This window comes from Hibiscus syriacus, unplaced genomic scaffold (genome assembly GCF_006381635.1).
Source record: "Hibiscus syriacus cultivar Baekdansim isolate YM2019G1 unplaced genomic scaffold, ASM638163v2 tig00110263_pilon, whole genome shotgun sequence".
Classification (NCBI taxonomy): domain Eukaryota; kingdom Viridiplantae; phylum Streptophyta; class Magnoliopsida; order Malvales; family Malvaceae; genus Hibiscus; species Hibiscus syriacus.
The window spans coordinates 428,641-440,412 of NW_024062652.1; the positions used below are offsets into that span (position 1 = coordinate 428,641).

General features: G+C 38.1%; 1 protein-coding gene across 1 annotated transcript; it reads left to right on the forward strand.

The window, feature by feature from the left end:
• The first annotated feature begins 4,967 nt into the window (after positions 1–4,967).
• On the forward strand, positions 4,968–5,426 carry LOC120115313 (uncharacterized protein C1orf198 homolog). The gene is made up of 2 exons (XM_039136044.1): positions 4,968–5,082; positions 5,170–5,426. The coding sequence occupies exons 1-2, from the start codon at positions 4,968–4,970 to the stop codon at positions 5,424–5,426; spliced, it is 372 nt and encodes a 123-aa protein (XP_038991975.1).
• The last annotated feature ends 6,346 nt before the right edge of the window (positions 5,427–11,772 follow it).

Sequence of the window (11,772 nt, forward strand, 5' to 3'; positions counted from 1 at the left end):
ACGGAAGGTAGAGCGCATTGCCACGACAACAGAAATCTGTTTAGTAGTGAGCACACTCCCACCAAAGCAAAAAGACCATGGCAACTTTATAATACCATGCTCTATTGGTAGTAACTTCATAGGACGAGCTCTAGTTGATTTGAGATCAAGTGTGAACTTGATACCAAAGTCCATATTTATGAAACTAGACGGGTATCACGCCTGCCCAACCTCAGTCATCTTATAACTAGCTGATCGATCATACGTGCGGTCAGAGGGCAGAAAAGAGGATGCCATCGTAAAGGTGGATAAATTTTTCTTTCCAGTTGATTTTCTTATCGTGGATTACGAAGCCGATGAAAATGCCCCGATCATCATAGGACGACCATTCTTAGCCACTGGGAGAATCCTAATAGCTTGCGAAAAGGGAGAGTTCACAATGCGAGTAGGAGAGCAAAGTGTCACCATCAATGTATTCAACTCTATGAAATATGTGGACGATTCAGAAAAGTGCCAATGCATTAGAGAAGTCGAGGAGAAGATAATCCTAGGACAAGGTGAATCTCTACGACTCGATGATTATAGTGATTTGTATCACGACCCTATAACCGAGATGCACGAACAAGATACATTTGGTCCAAGCAAATTAAACTCAGAAGAAGATTCAGAAATTCATGGCCCTGATAACAAAAATCTGAACAATGAACGCCCTACAATTGACACCAATGCACGATACGGAAGAGAGACAAAGGATGAATCGAGACTTCTTCATAATAGATCATGTATGAAATTTGAACCCTTAGAATATGATGAAGTAAAGTCTCAAGAGACATCCTTGCAACAAGCAGTGAAACTGGATCTTAAACCTTTGCCATCACATTTGAAATATGCTTATCTAGGAGTTGATGAAACTCTACCAGTGATAATTTCTGCCAACCTAACCTCCGAACAGGAGAATTGTTTGTTGAATTTTTTTTCATAGCACAAAAAAACTCTTAGATGGACAATGACAGACTTGAAGGGAATCAATATGACTATATGCATGCACAAAATCAACCTTGAAGATAGCCATAGCACTTCGGTGGAACCTTAAAGAAGTCTTAATCCAATCATGAAGAAGGTAGTCATGAAGGAAATTATAAAATGGTTGGACGCGGAAGTAATATATCCTATATCCGATAGATCATGGGTTAGCCCAGTGCACTATGTGACAAAGAAGGGTGGTGTGACTGTGATTAAAAGCGAACATGACGAACTCCTCACCACAAGAACAGTCACAGGTTGGCGCATATGCATGGATTACAGGAAGCTCAAAGAAGCCACAAAGAAAAACTATTTCCCCCTTCTTTTCATCGACCAAATACTTGATAGGTTGGCAGGAAAGGCATTTTACTGCTTTCTCGATGGATATTCAAGGTATAACCAAATAGCCATAGCACCGGAGGATCAAGAGAAAACAACTTTCACATACCCGTATGGCACCTATACATTTAGAAGAATGTCGTTTGGATTGTGTAACGCTCCAACTACATTCCAAATATGCATGATGGCAATATTTTTAGATATGGTGGAAGAATGCATGAAAATATTTATGGATGATTTCTCTGTCTCTGGTGTTGATTTTGAACGATGCCTCAGCAATTTATCTAAGGTACTGAAACGATGTGAAGAAGCCAACCTAGTGTTGAATTGGAAGAAATGTCATTTTATGGTGACCGAAGGAATAGTGTTGGGTCACAAAATTTCATGTCAAGGCATTGAAGTCGATAAAGCCAAGGTGAACATAATTGCAAACCTACCCCCACCCACTAGTGTGCGAGGTGTACGAAGCTTCCTTGGACATGCAGGCTTCTACAGGCGGTTCATAAAAGATTTTTCTCAAATCTCTAAACCCTTATGTCTTTTGCTTCAACAAAATCATCCATTTGAATTTACTAATGATTGTTTGAATGCCTTCACAGATTTGAAGAAAAAGCTTTCGACAACACCAATCGTTATCCCGTCAGATTAGAATGAACCATTTGAACTCATGTGCGATGCCAATGACTATGCAGTCGGAGCACTGCTAGGGCAACAAAAAAATAAAATTTTCATGTCATATACTATGCAAGTCGTACTCTTAATGATGCACAAGTTAACTATACCACTACTGAAAATGATCTCTTAGTAGTAGTATTTGCATTCGATAAGTTTAGGCAATACCTAATAGGCACTAAGGTAATTGTGTATACAGATCACTCGGTCATTAAATAAATGATTAATAAAAAAGATGCAAAGCCTAGACTAATTCGATGGATATTATTACTACGATAGTTTGATTTAGAGAATAAGGATAGAAAAGGTATCGAGAATCAAGTGGTAGACCATTTGTCTAGGCTAGATAAAAAAACCTGATTGTCTTGACACAACAGAAATTAAAGAGGATTTCCCTGATGAGAAAATATTATTTTTCAGGGTTGCATCGTGGTATGTTGTCATTGTTAACTTTCTTGTTAGTGGTATTGTTCCTCCTAATTTATCTAGACAGGGCAGAAAGAAGTTTCAACATGATGTACGACATTACTACTGGGATGAACCGTTTCTATTCAAGAAATGTCGGAGACCAAATAATTCGAAGATGCATTCCAGAAGAAGAACATAAATATATTCTACACCAGTGCCACTCGTCACCATATGGAGGGCATTTTGGTGGAATGAGAACAGTAACAAAGGTGCTCCAATCTGGATTTTATTGGCCAACCTTATTCAAGGATGCACATGAATTTTATAAGTCATGTGATATATGCCAGCGAACAGGAAACATATAAAAAAGGCACGAGATGCCATGGCAAAATATTCTGGAAATTAAACTCTTCGATGTATGGGGAATATACTTTATGTGACCCTTTCCCACATCTTTTGGAGATTTGTACATCCTATTGGCAGTATATTATGTATCAAAATGGGTTGAAGCCATTGCTACACCTAAAAATGATTCCAAAACGGTGTTAAAATTTTTGTACAAAAATATATTCACCCGATTTGGAACACCACAAGCTATCATCATCGATGAAGGCACTCATTTTGATAATAAATTGATTGCTAAGGCACTGAAGCGATATGGAGTAGACATAGGATTGCTATGGCGTATCACCCTCAAACGAATGGACAAGTTGAAGTATCTAACTGGGAAATTAAATAGATTCTTTAGAAAGTGGTCAACCCAAATCGAAAGGACTGGTCGCCGAAGCTAGATGAAGCACTATGGGCTTATCGCACAGAATTCAAGACACCATTGGGAATGTCACCATTGAAACTGGTCTATGGAAAGGAATGCCATCTGCCGGTTAAACTCGAACATAAAGCCTACTGGGCCATTAAAAAGCTAAACATGGATGCACAGCTTACTGGAGAAAGAAGACTCTTGGAACTGAACGAGATGGATGAATTCAGAGCACACGCATACGAGAATGCCCGCCTATACAAGGAGAAAACTAAACAATGGCATGACAGAAACCTACTGTCGAGGCAATTTTATTCTGGACAACAAGTAATGCTCTTTAATTCACGTCTTAAGTTATTCCCAAGCAAGTTAAAATCACGATGGTCCAGACCATTCATTGTACACCAAGTCTATGGCAATAGAGCAATTGAAATCCAGAACCAAAACGATGGTTCCATCTTTAAGGTGAATGAGCAGAGACTCAAGGAGTACAAAAGAGCCCCAGTCATGCGTGACAAACTGGTATCGTTGGCACATGATGCCCAAGAGTTTGCTTTACTTTCTTGAACAAAATTTTGTTTCCTAGGCAACGGAAATTTGAATTTTGTACATAAAAAAGTAAGTTATTTTCTACTTTCATTATTCGTTTTATTTTATTTTCTTTATTTATTGTAGGTAAGCAAATAACACATGGCTGCTTGGGGAATAAGAGCATGCATGAGAAGAGAAGAAATCATAGGACACATGGATTTGACGGTATAATAAAGAGGGAAAGATATCTTTCCCCCCCCCCTCTTTATGTCCAATCATATATTTCTCATTAATGTACAAATCTTTTCCCTCCAAGAAAGGACAAAACTACCCCGAAACCACCCATTACTTTCCAAATAAATAAACTGCTCAACTTCTTCTTCTTCATCGTACCTCAAGTTGTCATCACTAAGAAAGAAATTATTTCTCTCCCCATCGTCACCACTGATATCAACCAAGAACAATGGTAAGAACAAGGAAAGCCCCAGCCCCAACATAGAGTTTCGAAAGCTTCCAAATAGCCGAAGCAGAAGCACGCTTCAAAATGTTTCAGAAACGTCAAGTCTATTTGGAAGATGGATTTGTCTTTCCCTCCAAGGAAGATGAGCCGTTTGGACCAGAGGTGATGGACGTGATAAAGAAACACAACAGGGAGAAGTTTACTCGTAATCCCAAAGTCGTAGCACCGGCGATGGTACGAGAATTCTACGCCCATCTCGAGGACCCGTCTATCCACACAGTTTATGTTCGAGGAAAGCTCATTAGATTTTCACCCTCTGCACTCACCCGATACTTTAAGTTGGGAAAAGTGGAGGAGTAGCACAAGCAATTTATGGTTGAGGCCGATCAAGAAACGTATGACGACGTACTACAAGATTTATGCTTTGGGTGGGCCAAGTTCGAAGGGAATGCCCCAACGAGGAAAAAGTAGATCACCGAGCACTAAAATCGCACGTGAAGTTGTGGAACCACTTTCTCAAAGGTAAGCTGATGCCAACGTCCCATAACACCATGGTCCTCATGAAGAGACTGATGCTCTTGCACTCGATCATGTACGAGAGGAAGATCGATGTTGGAGAACTCATTTTTTAGCAGATCCATGAATGTACCAAAATGAACTGGGGTAACCTTCTGTTTCCCAACTTGATAACCGTATTATGCAATAAAAAGAAGGTTCTTGATAAGCCCTTCGAGGATTTCATTAAACCCAAGGAGGGTATTACCAAAAAAAAGGTCCCCAAGTTGACGAGTTTCAATGACGACGACCCAAAAGAAGGTTTGGAGCGAGGACCCAGAATTTCCCCCAGAAGTACCTGTTGATGTACCACCACTAGAAACTCAAGTACCACCCGTACCAGAGGAAGTCCAAGGTGACACAGAAGAATTCTTTAGCTCATCCTCCTTTTCAACATCCGAAAGCAGTGATAATACTCCACCCCACTTCTTCACCGATTAAGATTTTACTCCAGCACTGCTGCAACCTACGCAAGATCCTATTTCATCCCCTGTCAGTCAAGCTACACCAGTCCCAGCAGCAGTTCCTAGTCCAGCACCAGTTCCAGCACAACTAACTCCTACTGCCGAGCAGTCAACTACAACACGAGCCTCGTCCAGCAAGAAGCGCTACAAGAAAACCGCAAGCCGTATACTTCAGTCATCTCCCTCGCCAGCAGCAGTAGACTTGGGATCCAATAGTCCCTCTCATCCCAAATGACGTCGAACGAGGGCGTCCATCCAAGTCACCCCACCACAATGAGTTTATATTTTTTTTTTTTACTTTTTTCTTTTTCGCATCTGCAAATAGATTTATGTAGTTTTAATTTCATGCATTGAGGATAATGCATCCCTCAAGTTTTGGGGAGGTATTATACCATATTCTGCCATACTTTGTTAGAAAGTAGTTGATGATAATCGGTTGAAAATTTTGATTGCCATGACATAAGCAGGTTAGGGTTATTGTTAGGAATGAATTAGGGATGCCCAATGATGATTGCATAATTTGATTGCCTAGGCCAGAATTATTGTTAAGACTGTCTAAAGAAGAGAACCAACCTTAGGCATGATTCTTTGAAGTTCATAAACATGAATGTAAGCTATCTTTGTTTCAAGTAATATGTAAAATTTTTGGAAAAGAACTTTCTTGCGGAGACTTCAAAAATATTTTAAGGGTGAAGTAAAAACTCTCTAGTGTTTGAAAACTTGAAAAATAAGAAGGGACACTCCTTTGTGCAAAGGCATAAACATAAAAACTCCATAAGAAATAAAGAGTAGCCACGACATTTGAGTGAATGAAAGTAGTCACATGATGACTCTGCCCGACTAGCTTGAGGGTGGAAGGTATGCTCCCTTTTACCTATAGTGTGGAACGGTAGTTGTGATGAGCTAACTCCCCTGCGAAAAAAAGTTGATAAATAAATAGGAGTATAAACTAAGCCTGACAAATAATTTGTTGCCTTGATAAACCAGAAGTACTTACTTAAGTTTTCTAATTACCTTTATGCAAAGACCGGTTACAATCACGCACACACTATAGCAAATAATCCTGACTAGGGATGGGACTTGACTTACATGACTGTCAAACATGTTAAGGACAAACAATTTTTGTTGAGGGTTGAAATCTCAAACCATATGATTTTCTTAACTCTGCTTTGCCATGACAATTTTGATTTTCTTCTAGCTATTGTACATTGCTTGAGGACAAGCAATAGCTTAAGTTTGGGGGTGTGATAACTCCGTAAAAAGACTTAATTTCTATTTTTTTTCACTTAAGTTATCGCTCGTCTAAACAAAGTATGCATAGAATTTTAGTTGTATTTAGTTGCATATAGGTTACATTAGCTTGTGGTGGATAAATTTTGCTTAGGTAAGATTTATTTGGTTTGACTGATGCTGCTGAGGAGAAAGGGTTGTTTGGATTGTGTTTGTGAAGGAAACTTACAGTGGAAGAACATTTCAGTTTTGACAACATAAATTTGCAAAGGCCAATGGAACAGATGAAAATGTGAGGAGAAGATTTATCTCGCCGAGGTAAGGTTTATCTGAGGAAGTCTGAAGCAGATGTGACGAAACCGCCTATGTCACAAGCCAACTGGATGACCTACTTCATGTGCAAGGAAGCCTTAATTATTCTGACAACCGTCTTTCCTTTTTTTAAGTCTGGACATTTATTTGACAACGGTTATTTAAGGAAACTCCAAAAAGCATGCAAAACCCTAGGAGATTTTTCCTTATAAATAACCAGCTGTAGCCGCCAAAGAAGAAGGGGAAAAGAAATAAGAGAGAAGAACTTTACCCAAGGCATGAGCAAGCAACTACAATACTTCTTCACCATCTACCCACCGACCTTCCTTGGTGTCCTCCATAACCAGACGTTAGCAGAGCAGTAATCAGGGCTCGAGAGAGGGTGGTCACCAAGGCAGGCATAATGTTAATCATAATCGTCGTGACAGAGCCCCCGGTTTTGGGAGTCGTTCTTTTTAACTCTTTATCTATTTAGGGTTGTACTAAATGTTGAATTTTGGATGATCTTTGATAGCACCATGAATGTCTTACTTGGTGTTAAACTTTGTGTTTCCTGAACAATATTTTTATGTTTTATGAATGATGAATTATGTTTTGCTTATGACTATTTTGCTTACTGTTTAAATATTTTTCTTTAATACTGTAAGAGCATCGAGAAATCGCCTGGGGTTTTGGTAAAACATGTATGGGCATTGTAAGAGCATCAAGAGATAGCCTTTTTTCTAGATAGTGATTCTTATATTCGAGAGAATTAAGATAGATCGACGTAAGCAATAGAATGAATCTGGGATGGTGAAGTTCTAACTTGTATACCTTAAAGATAAGGAGCAGTTTCAATCGACTAAAATGGATAGATGCTAGAGTAGGATAGACAATGCATATAGTTTACGTTGAGAGGTATTTCTACAACAACGGATTGTAGTTAACGCTAAGGAGTATTGCCATAGCAATCGTCTAAGAATACCTAGTAATCCTGTCGGGCAACTTGAGCGAGTCATAATAATTCATTCTAGAATTAGAAATAATTGTTGACAATGCAAGGATTTAGCATCAGTGCTCTGTGATATGTCTGATTATGTAAGGTTGTTTGCATTCGATTTAAATTAACACTTATCTTGTTTTATTTACTTTAGCATTTTGCATATTTATTTTGTCTCGACCAAACTTTCTTGCACTCATTAAATCACCTTTTTGTTTTATTAATATAAGTTATTAAGTTGACAACTTAGTAGGACTTAGTTTGTGACATTAGTTCTAGTAGTGGTGAAAATATATTTCTCGTCCAATCCATGTGGAGACGATACTCACTTACCATATATTACTTGAATCGATTGTGAATACTTGCACAGATTTACTTGACTTAACATATACATTTACAAGCGATCAAGAGGGATATGTTCCACTTCTTTGAAAGGGAATATCAGATCTGGAAAAGTTGATCCATTGAATCGAGATCGAACCTGAAAATTAAACATTAACCTTTGTTAATATGCGTTTGAGGATTAGAAAACATCATACCTTAAAGTCTCGGGATGATAATTTTTGAAAGAGATTTCTCTTGCAGAAGTTTGTCTTGCCACGACCAAACATGGAAATTCGACTTAGTTATTTCTATGTAGGGTCTTTACATCTCTGTGGCTTTTTTTAAGAGAACCTGCAAGCACTCATTATTATGCATTTTATGTCATTATCCTATTTATGCCTAAAATGTGTGCAATGATGAAATTATTTTGAGGGTATTTTCTTTTCAAACGAGAGTTTTATTTTGTTAACAGCCTTGTACTTCAATCTGATTTGGGCATGAAAAATCAACAACAATTCATCTCGATCGACAACCCTAGTTGGACACTCTTTGGTTGAGCCTGACTCTGATTCTCTTTACTCTTTGAACCCATGTGCTTTTCATGACCCACTATTTAATCAGTGAAAAAACCTCTTGGGTTATCCCACATTGTTGAGCATTCGCGTGTATCCCAAGGCTTTAACTTCTTGTGGCTTAACATTGCGTAAGCCTTATGCTAAAACTATTTTCGGCTTTGTAATTTCTGCATTTTCCAAAACTTTTTTTGTACAATAATGCACAATGATCTCATGTTTCCCGACCTAATCGACATGTTTTTATTTTTAATCAGTATGCTTGCAACGCGGTTAAAAAATCTTTTTATTTATAAATAAGGAGTTTTTTTTGTGAATACATGGCAAACTTTTAATTGGAATAATTAAAAGAAAATATAGTAGGCGTAATCAGACATAAATAGTACGAATGCTTTTGAATTGGCACGCCGTAAGAAGACCCGAGTGTAGCTTCTGTCAAGGGGATCTTGAGGATTGCGGTAATGCGTAAGGGTGTGAAGTTCCCCCTGTACTGCCAAATTCCCGACTGTTGATTATCATAAGCCAGTGTTTGAGTGTCATTTACTTTCTTGTTACCCAAGCTTTTCGATTTCCAACCCTATTCCTGACTACCATTTCAAGTCTTCAAAACTAATTTAGAAACTCCAACATACACGAATTCTGAATTCACACAATTCTCAAGACGCCCTTTACGGGTTTTCAACCTGAGACCTTCTCTGATTTCAAGACGCCCTTTACGGGTTTTTATCTTGAACCCTCCTTTTATTTTTTTTTTCTTTTCTTTTTTCTCATTTTTTTCTTTCTTTTTCTTTTCTTTTTCATTTTTTAGTCTTTTTCATTTTCATTTTCTTTTTTAGGTGAAATACTTCTTTACTGCATCAGCATTCACAGGGTTAGGTAACTTTGGTCCATCCATCTCGGTAAGGATCAAAGCTCCTCCAGAAAAGGCCTTCTTTACTACATAAGATCATTCCCAATTTGGCATCCATTTACCTCGAAAGTCTTTCTGAATTGAAAAACTCTTTCTTAGCACTAGGTCTCCTTCTTGAAACTCTCGTGGGCGAACCTTTTTGTTAAGTGCCCTTATCATACGTTTCTGGTACATTTGCCTGTGGCATATATCTTCTAATCTTTTTTCCTCAATCAGATTCAACTGATCATACCTAGCTTGTACCCATTCTGATTCATCTAGCTTAACCTCTGATAGTACTCGTAGTGACGGAATCTCAACCTCGATGGGTAACACAGCCTCCATCCCATAAACTAAAGAAAACAGAGTTGCCCAGTGGACGTCCTCACTGAAGTTTGATAGGTAAATAGACCAAATGGTAGCTTCTCATGCCAGTCTCTATAAGTCTCAGTCATTTTCTGTATGAGCCTTTTGATGTTCTTATTGGTTTCCTCTACCGCTCCATTCATCTTTGGGCGATAAGTGGTGGAATTATGATGTTTAATCTGGAACTATTGACATACTGACTCCATCATCTTATTGCTTAAATTCAAGGCATTATCGGTAACGATCCTTTCTGGTAGCCCATACCGACAAATAATATCTCTTTTCAAGAACTTACAAACTATTGACTGAGTGATATTTGCATAGGAGGCCACTTCTACCCACTTAGTGAAGTAGTATATTGCCACGAATATGAAACGATAGCCATTAGAAACTTTGGGTGAAATTTACCCTATGACATCCATGCCCCACATAGAGAATGGCCACAGAGCAGTCATTACATGTAATGGATGAGGAGGGGTGTGGAGCTTATCTCCATAAATATGGCATTTGTGAAATTTTTTAGAGAAATTGATACAATCAACCAATAATGCCCAAATTTCATTATTTGTTTAGCCATTGCATATCCATTAGCATGGGTACCGCATACTCCTTCATGCACTTCTTCAATGATCATTCTGGCTTCTTTGGCATCCACACATTGTAACAAGACCTGATCATGACTCTTCTTGTACAAGATATCACCATCAAGCACATATCCTGCCGCAATTCTTTGAATAGTTTTTTTTGTCATTCTTAGCGGCATGCTCAGGGTATCTTTGATATTTAATGTATTATAGGATGTCGTAATATCAGGGATTTCCATCATTTTCCTCTTCTATTCTATAGAAATAGGTTGGATACTCGTAAGCTTGCATCGTAATAGGCATCATAATAGATGATGTTCTTCCTCTATTTTAGCTTTAACAATCATATCATCTACATAAACCTCTATTTCCTTATGCATCATGTCATGGAATAGTGTTACAATGGCCCTTTGATAGGTTGCCCTGGATTATTTAGCCCAAACGACATCACCTTGTAACATAATGTGCCCCACATGGTGATAAGCGTAGTCTTTTCCATATCATTTGGATCCATCTTTTTTTGATTGTAACCTAAAAACCCATCCATAAATAAAAATAGAAAGTTTACATCCGTATTGTCCACCAGGGTTTCTATATGTGGCAAAGGGAAATTATCTTTAGGACTGGCCCGATTAAGATCTCTGTAGTAGATGCACATGGGAACTTTCCTATATTTCTTTGGTACTGGAACAATGCTTGCTACCCATTTCGGATACTTGGCTACTTTTAGGAACCCGGAATCGAATTGCTTCTTTACTTCTACTTTAATTTTAAGCAGTATTTCAGGTCGTATCCTTATGAGTTTTTGTTGTACCGGTTTACATTCGGGCTTTATTGACAACTTATGTACCACTAACTCCGTGTCTAAACCTGGCATGTCCTCATACGACCAAGCAAACACATCTCTGTACTCTCGAAGCAGTTCAATCGACTTTGTCACCCCTCAGCAGATATGATGGTGCTAATTTTTATTTTCTTTTTATCTTCCTCTGATCCCATATTCAAGATCTCAATGGCCTCTTTATGAGGCAAAATATTTTTATCTTATCTCTCTACCATTTTTAGTAGTTCAAAAGGTAAGTCACTTCCCTCATCATTATCATAACCTTCAACTTCCCCTTAACATATGGGCAGCTCGAAATCTATCTCCGGGTCTGAGTCATCAGCATTCATACTATTGATACCAGAGCTCCTGAAAGAATAACGAACGAGAGGATATATATATATACAAATACAGGAGAACCTATCCCATATCAAATTAGAATGAAATAATAATATATAATAAATAACAAGAAAAAAATGCAATGTATGATGTTTGCCATTTC

Coding starts and splice junctions, on each gene's coding strand:
- LOC120115313 (XM_039136044.1), top strand. CDS start 4,968: ATGACGACGACCCAAAAGAAGGTTTGGAGCGAGGACCCAGAATTTCCC. Junction 5,083..5,169: donor CGTACCAGAGGAAGTCCAAG/GTGACACAGAAG, acceptor TCACCGATTAAG/ATTTTACTCCAGCACTGCTG.